This window comes from Diabrotica virgifera, chromosome 7, assembly GCF_917563875.1.
Source record: "Diabrotica virgifera virgifera chromosome 7, PGI_DIABVI_V3a".
In the NCBI taxonomy this organism is placed as follows: Eukaryota; Metazoa; Arthropoda; class Insecta; order Coleoptera; family Chrysomelidae; genus Diabrotica; species Diabrotica virgifera.
The window spans coordinates 7,015,384-7,035,674 of NC_065449.1; the positions used below are offsets into that span (position 1 = coordinate 7,015,384).

The 20,291-nt window shown below is 33.7% G+C and overlaps 1 protein-coding gene across 3 annotated transcripts in view; it reads right to left on the reverse strand.

Annotated features, from left to right (window-relative positions):
* The window catches only part of LOC114340021 (two pore calcium channel protein 1), a 47,791-nt gene that overhangs the window by 10,393 nt on the left and 17,107 nt on the right, over positions 1 to 20,291 (reverse strand). For all 3 annotated transcript variants that reach the window (XM_028290734.2, XM_028290747.2, XM_028290739.2), the window contains exons 8-10: positions 15,268 to 15,387; positions 2,822 to 2,990; positions 2,370 to 2,540 (exon numbers count right to left, since the gene is read on the reverse strand). In XM_028290734.2, coding sequence (XP_028146535.1) covers positions 2,370 to 2,540; positions 2,822 to 2,990; positions 15,268 to 15,387 — 460 coding nt within the window. The remainder of the gene's footprint in view (positions 1 to 2,369; positions 2,541 to 2,821; positions 2,991 to 15,267; positions 15,388 to 20,291) is intronic.

Sequence of the window (20,291 nt, forward strand, 5' to 3'; positions counted from 1 at the left end):
AATAGGAAAATATGAATAATACAAAAATATGTATCCGAGGTCTACCTGTTTCATCTAAATGCTTTAATCGACCCCCGAACATCAATTTCTGTCACACAGTCTAATATCCCAAATTAATGAAAAGAAAAAGAAAGACAAAAGAAAAAATCTGAAAACCATAACTTATTTAAAGTTTGTAATTTATAACGATTTTCTTAATTTGTGTCATATTCTAAATAAATAATTCGTTGACTTTTCACTAATCATGATTTTTTTATGGTCATTCACAACAACAAAAACTACATTCAAATTTATTTATTTTAACACAAACAAATTAAGTAGTTACATGGTTAAATTAATTATTTTGTTGTTAATTGTATTTTGAATATTACAATAATTGAATGAAGTAAAAGACAAACGTACTCTCAATCATTTATGGTAACTTCCGACGACCGGTTTCGCTTTCCGACAGCAGACAAATTACAATAATTATTAAAATGAATTTGAGATTAAATTTTCGATATTCCTATCGTCTTCAGAAATTTGATTAAAAGGGTTTAATCTTGAAATTTGTCAGTTGGTTTGACTATTGTGAACTGTCAAAGCGCATGTATTTGACTTAATATTGCACATTGCGCATGTGCCACTTTCGTACAGAACGTTATCTCCCGATTCTATTGATTAAAAATCTGTATCGTAATGAAGCCCATTAGGATACAAGTATTGAAATTGTAAATGATATATTAAAGTATAAGAGTGGAAAAAAGTAGCAAGATATTTTTGACCTTTATAAATTGATTAAGAATTAGAGAATAGAATCTTCACGAGCCTCTCTAATGACGGGTAAACCTAGAAACACGTGTCAAAGGATGGTAAGAAACTCGAATCGAAACTCAACCATCTATGTTTATTTTGTTTCAGATTGTACTCTACGAAGAGTACAAAATGATAGCGGTTTCGATGGGTAAACTGTTGATGCGTTAGTGGAACAGATTTTTAGCTTCGCCCGATGGCTATTAAATTTATATTGGAGTCAAACAACATCAGTTTTAGTAGATGGTGTGGAATCACAGGCTCTTAATATTAAAAGAGGAGTACGGCAGGGATGCCTCTTGTCACCCCTGCTTTTTAACGTTTACTCCGAAAGCATTTTCAGAAAAGCACTTTCTGAAAAACAAGAAGGAATACTTGTGAACGGTGGTCATCAATAATTTGCGATATGCGGACGATACAGTACTCTTAGCCTCTACTCAAGAAGATCTGCAAACACTACTTGATAGTGTCGTTGAGAGTTGTAGGGAGGCAGATCTGGATTTAAACATACGGAAAACCGAAACACTCGTAATAAGTAAACAGCAGCGTATAAAACCGTCTATATATGTAAATAATACCAAACTTGAGCAAGTTGATAAAATCGTTTACCTTGGACAGCAACTAAATTGTAACGCAGAAAGTCACGGCGAAATTAGATCTAGGATAGAGCAGGCTAAAGCCGCTAAAGGATGTCCAAGGCGTTATATAACAGAGATCTAAAATTGGCATTGAGGATCCGCCTACTTCGCTGCTACGTGTTCTCGGTCTTACTTTTACGGTGTCGAGTCCTGGACTGTGAATAAAACCGATCTAAATCGCCTTGAGGCTTTCGAAATGTGGTGCTATAGAAGAATTTAAAAGTTTCCTGGGTGGAGAAGATTCGAAACTCCACAATACTAGAACGTCTCAGCAAGACTACTGAGATCATAAAAAGCATCAAGCAGAGAAAGCTGGAGTACTTCGGACATGTAATGAGAGGTCCCAAATATAGGTTGCTACAAAATATCATGCAAGGAAAAATAGCAGGCAAACGCAGTCCAGGACGAAGAAGAACCTCATGGTTGAATACCTTGCGAGCATGCTATTTAGGGTGGCAGTGAATAAAATTAAGATAGCTATGATGGTAATTAACGTTCTGAAAGGACATGAATAAAGCAGAAGAAGAAGATGGCTATTAAGCCTGGGTTGTACAGTTTACTTTAATCGTTATCGGCACTCATTTCATCTGTTTCCTTAGAGGTCGCTAAAGGTCTGCGTTGGTATAATATTTCAATATAACCAGTCGATGCGTTTGAATTCAGTTCAGTCTTCTTACAAGCCTCTTTGATGACGGGTACACCTAGAAACACGTGTCAGAGGATGGTAAGAGACTCAAATTGAATCGAAACGCAACCGCCTATGTTTATTTAATGAGCACCCTGGCTGCGTTACGGGACAAACAGACCTCGTGTTACATTAACGGTTGGGTGCGTCGACTGTGTCAACGCACGGTGTCAAATGGGGTATACGGGACATATATGCCTCGTAACGCACTCAATATCTCCAATAAACGCAGCCAAGGTGATAAGATTACTTACTCGCAACAGTTTTTCAAATTATACGACGAAAACAGCTCCATTCCTATTATAGCGAAGAAGTAATACATGACCATCATAACTATCCCAGTAGACCACATCAATGGACTCAGAAGGACCAATGTGCCGAAAATATCTCGATACCTCTTTTTCAACTTAAACAATCGTAATAACCTGAAACAAGCCAAAGTTAAGATAATAAATAGTTCTTGAATTGTGTGACAATTTCTGTACTGATAAGTAAAAAGGTCGTAAGTCAAAAAACATCGATTTTGACTTTAGTACTTAAAATAATCTTAAAATAATTTTTTGAAGTATTAAAATAGAGATGAAAATCAGTCGATTTCTATGAATTTTTATCGATTCTTTTAACGTACTAGAAAACTGGGCCATAATAGATATTTTTTGCCTTAGGATCTTTTTACTTATCAGTACTAATTTATAGAATTACTCACCTCAAAGGTCTTAATATGACTACTGCCGTAAGGTTCGGTAACATGGATAGTAAAAATGCCCCAATTAAAGCAGAAAGTGTCACTGATAGGTCGAAGATGTTCCATCCGGATGATATGTATTCCGCCCATCCTAGTCCGATTATTCGCAATAGGGCTTCCATTAAAAACACTACAAACAGTGACATTATTAACATGACTTACAAATTAAATTTCATTCTCTAACTGACTAACCCACAAATAATAGTTGTGTTTGCAACCGCTAGCAGTTCATACATTAAGTTCAACTGAATAATATTAACAATGATGTTAAGAAAGAGACAGAAAAGAACTTAAGAATTCTCTCAACAGAAATTCTTAAAATATCTTTTCTATTAAATTACTTGTGTACAATTAATATTTTTATCAGCAACGCTTTCATAATCAACCTTGACTCCACATTAAACATTCAGATCAATATTAAGAAATACTTCACATATTTTTTCTATTTCAAAGTCCTACTCCTCATTAAAGCACTTGTCACGGCGTGGTGACACTAAATATTGTTAGCTTGTTATTGGCTGCGATCATGTGCCACATGATGTATTCTTTTCGTCACGATATAAGAAATTTGATCTGACGCTGGTGGGATGTCCCTACCGATTTAGTATCATAATAAATAGTTGACGTTACTAATCCCTCAATTGTCTTTGCGACGGGTGGCAATAGTTTTGGAACATCTACTAGGGCCGTACTTTATATTATTTACAGAACTGACTCGTTACCTATCAATGCAAATAAATTATTAAAATTAAAATTTCTAGACAATGTATTAAAAATTTTGTTTACTGTAGACGAATTCGTTTAGTCATCTGAAATTAACTTGCTTGGAATCAATTACAAACGATCACAAACAATTTTTATGTCCAATGCGCTCATTACGTGAATTTTATGGAGTTAGATTATAATGTGTTTTATATCGTTTTCACTTTAAACAAAATGGACTTCCGATAATGCAGCTTTCTATCTTTAAATAAAAAAATTAAAGAATCATTAGAAAGAGCATTAGTTAAAGATAAGATATACCTCTAATTATTATTCTATAGCTTTACACATAATTCTCGTGCTTATAGGTATTTAGGTAAAATTAAGTATCATTTATTTATCCAGAAAACATACATTATGGAACATTATGAAAGGGGGGCAAACATATTTAAGTTTGACATTTGCACATTCAGGCAGTTATTTTCTTGCATTTAGATAGAAGGTTAGATCGCGAGTATTCAAGTAAAATGTCTGAAGTCGGTGAAGCTAGTGCTAAGTGTAAAACACGTGTAATGATGCCAAAGAAATTATTAGGAATGTTTATCAAACTGTGAAACACAATCCAAATCCAGAAGACGGTAAATTCCTCATCAAGACAACATCTCGACTGTCAAGGATGCCATATACAACAGTGTGGAAAATTGTTACGCATAGAATTCAACCTCGTAAAAAGCGGAGTGACTTTTCTACACATAAAGCAGTAAATGAAACAGACGCTGAGGTAATTAGAAGAGCAATTTACAATTTCTGTTCAAAGAACCTAGTTCCAACGCTTAGTATGATCTACGATCAACTTGTTAAAGACTATTCCATTACGTATTCGCCTTCAACTTTATCAAGATTTTTGAATCACATTGGTTTTCGATACAAGAAAATTAATAAGCGATCAGCAATAATGGATTCTCCTCGTCTAATTAAATGGAGAAATGAATACTTGGATGCTATATCTAAATTTAAAGATGAAGGAAGACCGATATTTTATCTAGATGAAACATGGTTCGATACCCACGATACTGCTCAAAAAGGTTGGACAGACGATTCTAGTAAATGTGCACCCAATTATCCAATTAATAGAGGTCAGCGAATAATTATTCTGAACATTAGATCCAAAAATGGCTGGCTTGGAGGGGAAAGTTTTTTACTATCGGCAAAAAACATTAAAGATTCAAAGCTGGACTACCATGAAAATATGACGAGTAGCTTGTTTAAGGAATGGTTTGAAAAGAAGGTGTTGCCAAATTTGCCTCCAAAAAGTGTCATTGTAATGGAGAACGCAACGTATCACAGCGAACAAATTAGAAAAATCCCCGGTGTAGGTTCGACAAAAAAACAGATATCTGATTTTTTGTATGACAATGATTTGTACTTTGAAGAAACATAAATATACAAAAAAAGAAATGTTGGAAGTTCTTCACACAAAAGTGTTTGAGAAACAATTTGTTATAGACGAATTAGCCAAACGTGATGGTCATAATGTATTGCGATTACCTCCTTACTACTGTGTCTTCAACCTCATTGAATTAATCTGGAGCCAACTTAAGGAAAGTTTACGGCGAAACAACTGCTGTCCCAAATTTAGTGCGAATCGGTGTCACATGTTGTAGAAGAAATAAAAAAGATTTCCCCAACACTGTGGCAAAATTGTGTTTCACATGTTATAAAAACGGAAGATCATTACAGAACATTAACCTCACATATTAAACCAATAATTATTATAACATTAGATAACGATTCTAGTGAAGATGACAGCGATAGTGACATAGAGTTGTAATTTGTATTTATTTTTTTCCGTCTAAACTTCAAATTTTATTTTTCTATGTTATTTTCTGTTATTTTTTATTATGTTATCTTTTTAATTCTGATTTTTGCTAAAACTCTTTTAATCTTTTATTGTTATTATCATTAATTTCCTTAATTTCTTTAATTTGTTCATTTCTCTTATTTCATTGTACATAATAATATACCTATAACTACATAGATATAAATACGTAATAAATATAATGATATGATATTTAAATTTATATTTATTATTCCAACTCCATTAAAATATTATATCTACTTGAAGACTTGATTTTTTTTTGTTAAGGGGATGGGTACGAACTTTCGGCTTTAAGCCGTTACGTTATTACCGAGGGCCGAAAGTCCCTGAAAACTTCTATGTTTATTTTAATTAGTTACAGGGGTGAAAAACTAAGAGAAAATTAAGTGTAATTTTTAATTTCAAATATCTCATTCAAAAAAAACTTTTAATTCATTCCAAGGGACTTTCTGCTCTCGGTAATAAAGTAATTTTTCATTCTGCGTTTAAATTTTTCAAAAATACTTACATATTAGTTTTCTCAGGATTCGAAAAAAAAAATGATTACATTTAAAACACATTGAAAATTTTGACAGGCGTCAAAATTTTGCATTTGTTCCTTTCCCCTTAATTTTAGCGAATCCGCTCCTGGAGGGTTTGTTGTTTGTTATTATGATACTAAATTGGTAGGGACATCCCACCAGTGCCAGGCCAAATTTCTTATATCTTGACGTAAAGAATAGCTGCCTTCATGTAGGTATTTGGTATACTCATACCAAATTAGCCACTTGGTGTATGTCTTCGTCTAATGGCGCTACAACCATTTGTGAGTCTTTGCCTGCTTAACAATGTTCTTCCATTCTGCCCTGTCGAATACTTTCCTGCGCCATTGCCTGATGTTCATGGTTTTAAGATCCCCCTCTACGTCGCCTATCCATCTTTTACGGGGCCTTCCTTTTGTTCTATTTTCTTGGGTCTTCCATCTCTGGATTACTTTTACAGCTCGATTATCCGGCATTCTTTGTAAGTGACCAAGCCAGTTTAGTCTTTGTGACTTTACAAATCTAACAATATCTGCGCTCTGCATTAATTCATCCAGCTCGTGGTTCATTTTAATTCTCCACGAACCATCGCTGCAATGTGTCGCACAGTGTGTCGATGAGCCCAGCTAGGTAAACAAAAGTCATATTCAAAATTAAAAGAATTATTATTTGAATATTGTAAACAATACCCCAAAACATGCTACTCTAATATTTGTTTATGTAACACATCCCATCGTTGAGTCTTCTTCTTCAAGTGCCGTCTCCTAATCGGAGGTTGGATATCATCATCACTATCTTTACTCTATCGTTGAGTAATAGAGCCCAAAAGTACGTATTCTCATTGTAATAGAATAAATTAGTTGAATTCGGTACATCATTTCAATCACACGAAATTAACGGTTTCCTATATTTTTAAAGACCAACTGTTGAAGATGGCTAGCTAATATTTATGCTGGTAAGTGCTCATTTTTTCTAATCCAATAAATATATCCAATAATCAAACAATATCAAAAAAAGTGTTTATGATGAATGAAGGAAATTTTCTTCGTTTTGAAACTTTGGAAAGGTGGCAATTACTTGTACCCTTTTGTACCCGGGATAAATTTTCAATATATCATAGCTGCACCTTTCCCGTTAATAATAATACTTATTATAACCTGCACACGCTTGCACATCATTCTTTTCTTTTTTTAATAATAGCGTCCAAAGGTACGTATTTCTATTGTAATATAATAAATCAGTTGAGTTCCGTTCATCATTTTTTCACACGAAATTTAAGTTTTCCTTAATTTATACAGATTAATCGTTGAAGATGGATAACATTTGTGCTAATTTTTTCTAATTTAAATAATGTATCTGATAAACAAACAATATTAAAAAACTTTGTATGATGAACGAATGAATTTCCTTCGTTTTGAAACTGAAACTCAAATGATGGCAATGACTTGGACCCTTTTGTACCAGGGCTAAATTTGCTCTATGCAATGTCTGCATCTTTTCCACTGATAATAAGACTTATTATAACCAAAACACTCGAGCACAACATTTTTTTTTGAGATTTGAAAATTTACTGTACATAAAATACTTATACATAGTATGGAAGTAATCAAATGAGCATTAGTTCCACTTGGACGGCTTTCAAAAGAAGCTCAAGAAGCAAGGAACAAAGATTGCCGCAAGTTCCGGGAACAAAACACCAGGGACTGTTCACGTATTGCCACGACTACAGATTTACTTTCAATGTTGATCATAACATCTGAACCACTGATAAATAGCCTCAGAGAAATTCTAAACAAAAAAGCTGGTCAATTGTACCCAGAGGTTTTAAAGTTGATTATAGCTCCTACAGTAGAGTCTCAACTTCTGTCAAATCTACTTCAAAATCAGACGAATATTTATTTATATATTTATGTATTTGTCAAAAATGAATAACCATTTTCATGGGACGTGAATTATAAATTGTAAAATTCCCTCATCTTCCTTAGTCTCAGCATCCGTTATGGCTTGCAAATTGTAGAAGCCTCGGAGGTGTTACCAGAGAAGGTTCCCATTGTTTTCAATCTGGTCGGATGTAGCGTGACATTTTTGGATGTTGTTTTATGTGCTATTAGATTGAAAACTTAGTTTTTTGCTAGCAGTTGCCGCTAGGGCATCCCTGTCACTTCGTTCGTTGCAATCCGTGACTGCACGCCGGGGTTTGTCCTAGTTGGGTCAGAGAGAGCAGCAGATGTGCCTCCTGATGAGAGACTAATAAGTTTCGAAACCGGTAGAGGTGCTGCTTTACTCTCTGATTGAACTGGAATAATGATGCGGCTGTAGTTTCGTATTGCAACGAAATTGAAAATGGTTATTCATTTTTGATTTACATGTTTACTCTGATTGGAGTACGAAGGGAACCATTCTCGTTGGAACTTTACCCCGCTGAGCAGATTCTGATGGGACGTGTTTTTTATGTATTTGTAATGTATTAAATATAGAAAAACTGTTGTTTTTAATTTTTGAAGTTATACTTCTTTAGGCAGGAGGGTGAATTTTTACATTCCCTGGCGCATGCGCACACCGACAGTATGGTATTAGTCGCTACATCTTTTAAGTTATGTAGCGCAAATAAGGTGTGCGTGAAAAGAATATATTATTAGTGTTTTTAGTAAATATAGTTATTTTAATTTTTATGTCTGTGGATTTGTCTTCCTCCTAATATATTGAAAATGTTTATTTTCAATTAATGTATCTGTCACCGTGATTGTAATTATGTCCGAGAAATGATCGACTGAATACAAAAACGGTGGTAGCTGATCGGTAGAGCGTTCGCCTAGGAATCGAGAGGTCCCCTGTTCAATTTCGGACAAAGTATTTTTTTTGGTATTCTTTTTGTTCTTTTTAAAATTAGTTTAATATTTAAATACAATACAAAAAAACTGTTTAAAGTAGATAGGTATATTGATTTCGTTGAAATCATAATATGAAGTTAGATTATATTATAATAGAAGTATGACTTCTTACGTGCGTACAAAGTACACATACATTCTTTTTTTATCAACGAAAACTTTTCGTTTATAAATTTGCAAAAGTCTGTGTGTTATTGCGTCGCCGCTCCTGCAATACTTAGAGCAGGTATATCGATGGATTCTTATGTAGTTTTGCCTTCTGAATCCAAATCTGAAAACGGCATTTCGATATATCTAACCGTCTTCGAGATAATTGACCTCAAAGTCTAAAATGTGACATCACAATCCGGTTATCTCCTACAGACGCACTAAACGTCAGCTCAAATGGTTGATTAGGAAGTAGGCTACTTTTTTTTAAATCTCGATTTGCCAAGCATAGGCTATTTACATTTGAGTTTGACACTTCGTGAATGTCAAACTAAATTTTAAATTAAGTATTAATAAACCATCAATGACATTTGATAGTGAATTTAATTATTATATAAAATAAATAAGATGTTCAAAAATACAATTTGAGTATAAATATTTTAAAAGCCATAATTTATTAACAGTTTTAAAAACGTTTATACCAGTATAAATACGGCCTCCCCTTTTTGATAAATGGACTGTTCCATTTGCTATAAAATAAATATAATATTATGTATACCTAGTCGTTTCCTAAACTCGACACAACTGGCTAGTGATTGTAGAAGGTAATTTTTTTATTTTTGAGAATTTTGCCAAAATTGGCAAAATAACTAATTATTTAGTAATAATTATTAACTATTTAGAAATTATTTTTTTGTCGAATTGGCAAAATTATTGACTAAAATCACTAGCCAGTATTGTGTCTGTTTACATCCTTCTAATGGAAAAAATATTTGAAGATTTTTCTCAAATTATGGATTCCAAGAACATTTTCATTTATAACTCTTTTATTTTTAATTTGACAAATAAAAAGTTATTCTTCATAAAAAGCTCTTCATGTTCTAAGATTTATGATGCAACCATCATATTATAGGGTGTCCCAAAAGTAGGGGAACGGTCGAATATTTCGCGAACTAAACATCGGATGGAAAAACTGAAAAATACGTGTTCAATCATTTTCAAAAATCTATCCAATGACACCAAACACCAACTCCCACTACACCCCCTGGAGGTGGGGTGGGGGGTAACTTTAAAATCTTAAATGGAAACCCCTAGTTTTTCTTGCAGATTTGCATTCGTTACGTAAAAGTAAGCAACTTTTATTCAAGACATTTTTTCGAACTGTGGATAGATGGCGCTATAATTGGGAAAAACCATTTATCCTGATACCATAGGTAAATTATAGAAACGGTCTAATATCTCAAGAAATACACTTCCAAATAAGAAAACAAAAAGCAGGCTTTTAATATTTTTCGAAAACCTATCGACAAACACTAAACATGACCCTCCAACCCACCCCCTGGAGGTGGGGTGGCGGGTAACTTTAAAATCTTAAATAGCAACCCCCACTTTTTATTGTAGATTCGAATTCGTCATGAAAAATTAAGCAACATTTATTTGAAACATTTTTTAAAAATGCTGATAGATGGCGCTAATACATCGTATTTTCGAATTAAAGCGCCATCTATCAATAATCCTAAAAAATGTTTCGAATAAATGTTGCTTAGTTTTTCATGACAAATCCGAATCTGCAATAAAAAGTGGGGGTTGCTATTTAATATTTTAAAGATCCCCCCATCCCACCTCCAGGGGGTGGGTTGGAGGGTTATGTTTAGTGTTATTCGATAGGTTTTCGAAAAGTATTAAAAACATTTGTTTGGTTTCTCATTTGGAAGTGTATTTCTCGAGATATTAGACCGTTTCTATAACTTACCCATGGTATCAGGATAAATCGTTTTTCCCAATTATAGCGCCATCTATCCACAGTTAGAAAAAATGTCTTGAATAAAAGTTGCTTACTTTTACGTAACGAATCCAAATCTGCAAAAAAATCTAGGTGTTTCCATTTGAGATTTTAAAGTTACCCCCACCCCACCTCCAGGGGGTGTAGTGGAGGTTTATGTTTAGTGTCATTGGATAGATTTTTGAAAATCATTGAACACGTATTTTTCAGTTTTTCGATCCGATGTTTAGTTCGCGAAATATTCGACCGTTCCACTACTTTTGGGACACCTTGTATAAAATTTTATTAATTTTATACGAGGTATATAAAAAATATGAATTTCGATCAAGAGTAAACTACCTTTATAGTTCATAACATTTAAATTAGAATGATATAATTGCACATTAAAACATAATTATTAATTCTAACCTACTTTTCATAATAGAAATTTTCCATATTATGAATTAAAATACGTAAATATACAAAGTTTTCGTTATGACAATGCTCGCATTTTCAGCTTGTTTATTTTCTAGGCTTCTAGACCTCTCTGATTCAGTTTTTAACTAATAAAAAGGATTTATTTTATTATCAAATTATATTATCGCTCGATACAAATGTAAATATGATGAAAAATAATTTTGTCCACCTAGCTTGTTCTAATCGACACACTGTGTGTCGGTCCAAATATCTTCCTTAGTATTTTGCGCTTAAATATTCTCAGTTGATTTTCATCAGCAGTTGAGAGGGTCCACTTTTCACTTCCACTTCCACTTAGTGTATGTGCAGTAGCTTATTATTTGTCCTGTCTACGATCATTTTTTTTTTCGGTATTCATACATTCCAAACATAACTGCTCTCATCATGACCCACTTTTTGATAACATATATGATTTAAGATATTGTATACAATATTATAATGTAAGGGTTTATACCCATACTGTACACTATCTATCTGGTGTTCAATAGGGAGTTTTTGTAACTACGTAATGTAACGTAACTCCCTATATGTAAAGCACTAACGTACCGTAAGAATCGTACGTAGTCATTTTTAAATTCCGTTGACATTAAAAAAATAAAACAATGTTTACACCATATAGATACAATTAATATATAAATATAAAAAAAGGTAAAGGTGAATGATAAAATTGTATGATTTTAATTGCTTCTATTTAAATATAAAAATATTCTTTTTCATTAGTTTTAAATTTTTTATTTTTGTTTATACCTACTTTTTAGTTGTAAATTATTGTACCTACATCAGAATTCCAGGATAATGTAAATAGTTTGTTCATATTTATTTGAAATTTTTACTGAAATTAGGTCATTTGTTTGTCTAGTTATTGTGGTGATCACTGTATTTCTTAAATACAAGATTTGCTTGTTTTGCTTTATTAATAGACAACTTAAAAAACAATGAAATTTTAAATTATGAAGTTCCAATTTCCAATAAAAAACATTCTAGAATAATTTTACTCAAATAGACTAAATGAATATAACCTTAAATGTTTATACACGGGCAATCCTCTGATACTCTGATGAAATGTTGATTTGGTAAGTAATCGCCGTAATCGGGTAAGATCCGCTTGTGCATTCGGTAACTTTCGTCTCGATAGAGATGCGTCTCAACGTACTTATCAGAGCGTTACTTTAGGTCAGCGGTTCCCAACCTTTTTTCACTGCCGTACCCCTTGAGATAAATTTATTTCAAATTGTACCCCCAAGAAAAAAAAGTTGCAAGAACATTAATCATGGAAAGTAAATATTTACGCAAGAGTTTTTTTTATCTTTTATTTGACAATAAAGTTATTGTTCCAAAATTAGGCCTATATATATGTTTCTAGTAAACTTAGTAAATTCTAAATACCAACTGTAAAAAATAATAACAAAGTAAATACAATATTTCTTATCACAAAAATCTACTAGAATTAGCAAATAAGTTTATTGAAAAAAAAAGAAATCAAAATTATTCTTAAAACAAGTCAAAACTGTTTTAGTGTGAGCCTTGGGCCTGTTTTGTTGCACATAATATTTTAAAATCAATATAAAAGGTTGATAAATACACTCTTAAATCAGGACTTGCATTTAGCTTATTCCTATACTTATTCTTAATGAAATCATAGGAAGAGAACGATCTCTCAACTAGTTCTGTGTTTGTAAAAGGAAGTAAAACCAGAAGGGCTTTTGTGGCTAAGGGTCCATATTCATCCCTAATGCTCACCCAGAATTGTCCAAGGAGTTTCTTCTTGAACTCGGATTTCAAGGAGGAGTCACTTAAAAGTTCTAGGAGCTTTTCCATCTCATGAACGGTCAATGTAGCAGTCTTGACGTTTTCTTCATTCAAAGGATCTGCAATCCAGTTCTCTCCGTCACCTCGTTTAGGAAAATACTTTCTAAAAGAGTCCTTCAGGTTTGTCAAATGTGTCACTATTTGATGTTTCACTTTGTCAGATATGGGCAGATTATTGTCACTCAAGAAATCATGAAGCGTGCCAAAAACTTCAGCTTGATTGTTTTGAATACAGGTTTTCCAAAAATCAATTTTCTTCAGCATGGATTCAATTTTGTCAGCAACTTTGAATACTGTAATTGAGCTGTTCTGTAACTCTAAGTTGAGTTTATTGATCTGAGAAAAAATGTCAGCTAAATAAGCAAGCTTTTGAAGCCAGTCACTATCATGAAACTTGGAGGCTAAATAAAAAGGATGCTCTTCAAAAAATACTTGCAGTTCATGTCTGAGCTCAAAAAGTATTGTAAGAACCTTCCCGCGAGATAGCCACCTTACTTCCTTGTGCAAAAGCAACGTGGAGTGAATGCCACCCATACCTTCACAAAGCACTTTGAACAGTCTGGAGTTTGTTGCATTGGCTTTAACAAAGTTGACTACTTTAACTGCTTCATTGAGAACATCATTCAAAGAAGACGGCAACTTTTTGGCTGCAAGACTCTGTCTGTGGATGCAACAATGGCTCCATGCTACGTGGGGAGCCACTTCTTTTACGCGCCCTTGAAGACCGATATATATGCCAGACATTGATTTTCCTCCGTCAGTGCATATACCACACAATTTACCCCAGTCTATTTCTTTTTCACAGAAGTAGCTATAAATCACATTGAACACATCTTCCCCTGTAGTACTCTCAGTTAATGCATGGCACAGCAACAGATTTTCTTCAAACTCCTTGTTGGGATTTGCATACCTTGCATTAACAAGTAAGATTGTTAGGGCAGCAATGTCCGTACTTTCATCAACTTGGATGGAAATCACTGTCTTTTAATTGCTGAACCATTTTTTCTTCAATGTACTTAGAAATGTCTTGAATTCGCCGTGAAACTGTGTTGTTTGACAGCGGGATGGAGTTCACCTTACGAACAAAGTCCTGACCAAACATACACTGAACAGCATCTTTTATACAAGGGGCTATCAAATCCTCACATATTGTGTGGTTTTTACCACTTTTTGCAATATGGTAGCTAATTTTGAAAGAGGTTTCCATAGCATTTTCATTATCTCTATTAACTGATGAGAAATAAGAAGAAACCACGCCATCTTTCCCATAATTTTTTGAAAGTTGTTCAAAATAGGTAATTTCTTTATTTTTGTGCTGGGCGTGTTTGGATTCAAGGTGGCGCAAAAGTAAGGAAGGTTTCATGCTACCATTACCTAAAACTTCTCCACAAACAACACATAGTGGGTTTTTACTTTCCTCCTCTCCAGTAAACGAAAAGCCATATTTCAAGTACTCATTTGAATATTTTCGTTTCTTTGAGGAAGTTCCAGTACTAGTACTAGATTTCTGAGGTTTACTATCACTGGTACTCACACAAGAAGAATGTTCTGCTGCTGAGTCCCGGGACGTACTAGGCTTGCTAAGCACCTGACTTGCCGTATCAGTCTGATTTGTTTTAAACGATCCAGTTTTTAACCACTTTTCCATCTTCTTGATTACAGTTAAATTGTTTACAAATCAGTCAAAAACTAACACGCACAATAAGCAAGTAGAAAGTAAACTGAACATAAAATCACGTAATGATTTATCACGTAACGTACGACAAACACATAAAGTCCGCCATTACCAAATATTTTCGGCGTACCCCCAACCAGGTCGTTGCGTACCCCAAGGGGTACGCGTACCCCAGGTTGGGAACCGCTGCTTTAGGTAATACGTATCGAGATACGGGAGTTCAACCATTAATGCGCAAGCGAATATGTCAAAAAGATACGTTACGTTTACGTATTTGTGTGCACAAAAACTCCCTAATATCTGCTCATGCGTTCCTCTTCCTGGTACGTATCCGCATTGTTCTTAGAGTAGTAGATTTTGCTTGCATTAGGAACAAGGGCAATGGTTCCCTAATTACTGCATACAGTTAATGATCCTTTTCATCTATAGGGATAAAGGTTTATTCGCAACACTCATCAGGTCATGCAACTGTGTATCATATCATATTTCACATATACAGTCTTAAGTCTAGTACTACTATTATATTATTATATTTCAAAGGACTTACATATTAAAAAGAAATAGGTATCCCATGAGGCACAAAACAACTTGGCACCTTCTTCCAAAGAATCTGAGTTTTGCATAACTCTTACGAACATTGCCACTCCGTTTGCTATTATTAAAACATCTGTAAATAAAAAAAATTGTTTATTACTCATAAACTTGTACAATATGTATTGAGAGATAGGCATATGGCATTTAGCGTCATCAAATAAATGACATAAATATATAGACAAAAATAATATAGAAATACTAGGTTACAAAAAAAAAATGGTTCGATGACGATTGCTGAAATCCATAAAGTAAAGAAACATGGCCAGAAGGGACATGCTCCCAAAATCCGTGGGACAACAACACTGAAAAATATAAACACATAAGAACAGAGACAAGAAAACTAATGAAAAGGAGGGAGTACCAGGAATAAATAATCGGATATATAGAAGAAAGTCGGAAAAAGAGCGGACGAAGGGATTTTGTCTCTTATGTCCATAAAACTCCAGAGTCTAGTTCCCTCCTAGGCACCAGGTGCCTCGGAGACCATTGCCTTCATGATACTCGTTTTGGGCGATCCCAAAAATTTCCGAGTAACGAGTTTGCACCGATTTTGAATCGAATATCCACAAAACTCGAGGAAACGAGGGCCATCCTGAGCATCAGGTGGCACAGAGACTATCGCTCAGGATGTTTATGATCGGCGACCCCAAACACCCCTCGAGTGAGGAGTTTGCACTCATTTTGTATCGAATTTCCATAAAGTTTCACTAGAAGCTCATCCTGGGCACCAAGTGCCTCGAAGATTATCGCCGTCATGATATTAGTGTCGATCGGATAGCTCAGTGCGACTAGCGGCTGACCCGCACTTCACTTCGCTGTGAGGTACGAGAGTTCAAGCCCAAGCCAGGCCATCGGAAAAACAAAAAGGCTAACGCGTCAGTATAAAATTCTAAATATAAATCTGGCGCTTAGACTGGAATATGCGGGCATCTGATCGACCTATGAGGGAGCAGTACGGCAAGGGATAAGGGCTTGCGGCTCGGTGATACTCCCCCATAGATCCCTACCGAAGGGCGTTGACGCCTAAGAACGGTGTATATACATACATGATATTAGTGTTCAACGAGCCCAACAACCTCCTGAGTAATAATATTGAACTCATTTCCGTAAACATTTTCCTTGTTCAATAAGCAAGTTTCAAAAAAATGGTAGGTTTCTTGTTCCATTGCCTCGCCAATTATGAACTACGCCATGCTGTCAGACTGAAGAAATGCGGTAAAGACATTTTCATTTCGACATCATCACTTTAGTTCACACAATTTCCTAAGGCTCTTACGAATAGAATGCAACAAGTTTCATTGAGATCCATCCAATTGCAAAAAATTGGTAGGTTTCTTGCTCCATTGCCTCGCTTATTATGTACTAAGCTACGCCATGCTGTCAGACTGAAGAAATACCCTATAAATATACAGGGTGTAACAAAAATACAGCTCATAAATGAAACCACATATTTTGGGACCAAAAATAGTTCGATTAAACCTAACTTACCTTAGTACAAATGTGCACACAAAAAAAGTTATAGCCTTTGAAGTTATAAAATAAAAATCGATTTTTCTCAATGTATCGAAAACTATCATAGATTTTTTTATTGAAAATAGACATTTGGCATTCTTATGGCAGGAACCATCTTAAAAATAAATTATAATGAAATTTGTGCACCCCATAAAAATTGTATGGGGTTTTGTTTCCTTAATACCCCCCCCCCCCCCCCCCAACTTTTGTGTACGTTTCAAATAAATTATTATTGTGGTACCATTGGTTAAACACAATGTTTCTAAAACTTTTTTTACCTCTTAGCACTTTTTCGATAAGCTAGTATTTATCGAGATATTTTGAATATTTTTCGAATCCACCACATATTTGTATATGGTATAGAGACTTGTTGATAATCTGAAAGTTTATTTATAACTTATATTTTTAGGTATACTTTGAACCATATATGAAAAAAGAAGCAACATCTCGATAATAGGTGCCTTATCGCAAAAATAAGAAGAGGCAAAAAAGTTTTAAAAACAGCGTTTTTAACTAATGGTGCTACAATAACAGTTTAATTGTACACAAGTTTAATAGTACACAAACATTTGGGGGGTTTAGAGGAACAAAACCCCCATAAAATTTTTATGTAAACATATTAAAAAGAAGCCGCATCTCGATAAAAAATGGCTTATCGAAAAAATATTAAGAGCCAAAAAAGTTTTAAAAACATTGTGATTAACTAATGGTACCACAATAATAATTTAATTGGAACGTACCATTTTCCTGTTATTTTTTGTTAAGATGCTCCTGCCATAAGAATGCCGCATGTCCATTTTCAATAAAAAATCTCTAATAGTTTTCGATATATTGAAAAAAAATCGATTTTCATTTTGTAACTTTAAAGAGTTATAACTTTTTTTGTGTGCACATTTGTACTAGGTAAGTTAGGTTCAATCGTACTCTTTTTGGTCCCAGAATATGTGATTTAATTTATGACCATAATTTTTGTTACATTAACATACATTTTACACGTTACATTAACATTTGTGTACATTAACTAAAATAAAAAGACCCGTGTTGAGCTGCCCCCCCCCCCCACTTGCAAAAATTAAAAAACAAATAGCCTTGATTTATGAGCTATTTATGAGCTCTCATATTCCGCAAACTAAAAATTTTGAGCTCGTTCCACTGAGCAGGAATTTAATACCCTAGTGGGGGAGGGGGGGCTGAGTCAGCCCCCCCACTACTTAAAAATAGGAATATTGAATCGGTTTTTGCGGCAGAATTACGAGCTATTTATGAGCTCTTGAAATTATATAGTTTCGATTTTTGAGCTCATCCCCTTCACCCCCAAACAACCCTTTAATTGATTTAACTTAAGAGAAAGATGCTGAGAAAACTTAAAATATATCGTATTGCGGATATAATTCCTATAGCTTATATACTCTAAGAATAAACTATTAAATCAAGGGCATTTCGATTATTGAGCTGCAACCCCTTCGCAAGAAAACCACCCTATCTTCCCGGCTTAAGAGAAAGTTGTATTTAAAATGCGTTAAACTAATTATTTGGCGACTACATATCATTTAATAATTTATAAGCTTCCAAATTACGCGCATTTAGATCAGTAAATTGCAATTTATTTTGTATAGTGCAGTCACTGAAGGTAAAAATCAACGATTACCTTCAAGTTCGGTGAACCTTCATCGATTTTCACGAAAATTGGTTAGTGGTTAGAGGATACGTCAAGAAACAAAGGTGACATAATACCACCTTGCGCCTTTACCCTGAGGGTGGATACCGCCCCTTCTCGGGGGTGAAAATTATTTTATAAAAAATAACTGCACAAATCAATAAATGAACAAATTAAAAACAAAATTTATTATATAAAGTTAATAAAATAAGTCAATACTTTTTAAGTTATTAAAGATCAAAGATTTTAATTATTTGTGAAAAAAATGCATGTTTTGAAGAGGTTTTTTGTAAATCACTGAAAAACTGTAAGTTTTTACAAAAAAGTTAATAGTAGTTTAATTCGCATAGCTTATATTCTAAGAATAAACTCTTAAATCACGCACCTTTCGATTACATAGCTACAACCCCTTCGCAACAAAACGACCCCATTTTCCCGGCTTAAGAGAGTTGTTCTTAAAATAATTTAAATTGATTATTTGGCGACTACATATCGTTTAATAATTTATTAGCTTGCAAAATATACGCATCTCAATTATTGAATTGCCATTTTCTTTCTATAGTGCAGTCACTGAAGGTAAAAATCAACTATTACCTTCGATTTCGGTAAATCTCCATTTATTTTCACGAATTGACAATAACAACTTGGGGTTTTAGCCTGGGGTATATGTCACCCCTTCTCGGGAGTGAAAATTACTTTATTAAAAATAACCCCACAAATCGAGAGAGGGACAGATTGTAAGCAAAATTTGTTGTATAATGTGATTAAAATAAATCAATACTTTTTGAGTTATTAAAGATCAAATATTTTAATTTTTGGAAAGAAAATGCATGCTTTAAAGCGATTTTTCATAAATGACTCAAAAACTGTAAGTTTTTACAAAAAAGTTTTCATCACTAAAATTGAAGTTAATAAAGAATATAATAAATTGCTTACTTGAAAAACCTTTAATGTTAATTTAAAGTAAGTTATTGGTAATTAAATGTATATTTTTTTCCGTGACTGTTCAAATCTAAGGGTTCAAGCTTAAATAACGGGAAAAAGATGCATTTTATAACACTTAGGTACTAAATACTTGTCAAAGTACTTAGAAATACCCATCAAAAATAAGATCCAGAAAAAGTTGATAGTATCAAAATCCGCTCACCAATTTTCGTGAAAATGAATGGAGATTTACCGAAATCGAAGGTCATAGTTGATTTTTACCTTCAGTGACTGCACTATAGAAAGAAAATGGCAATTCAATAATTGAGATGCGTATATTTTGCGAGCTCATAAATTATTAAACAATATATAGTCGACAAATAATTAATTTAAATTATTTTAAGTACAACCCTCTCTTAAGCCGGGAATAAGGGATGGTTTTCTTGCGAAGGGGTTGTAGTTCAATAATCGAAAGGCGCGTGATTTTAGAGTTTATTCTTAGAATATAAGCTATACGAATTAAACTACTATTAACTTTTTTGTAAAAATTTACAGTTTTTCAGTGATTTACAAAAAACCTCTTCAAAACATGCATTTTTTTCACAAATAATTAAAATCTTTGATCTTTAATAACTTAAAAAGTATTGACTTATTTTATTAACTTTGTATAATAAATTTTGCTTTTAATTTGTTCTTTTATTGATTTGTGCAGTTATTTTTTATAAAATAATTTTCACCCCCGAGAAGGGGCGGTATCCACCCTCAGGGTAAAGGCGCAAGGTGGTACCATGTCACCTTTGTTTCTTGACGTATCCTCTAACCACTGACCAATTTTCGTGAAAATCGATGAAGGTTCACCGAAATTGAAGGTAATCGTTGATTTT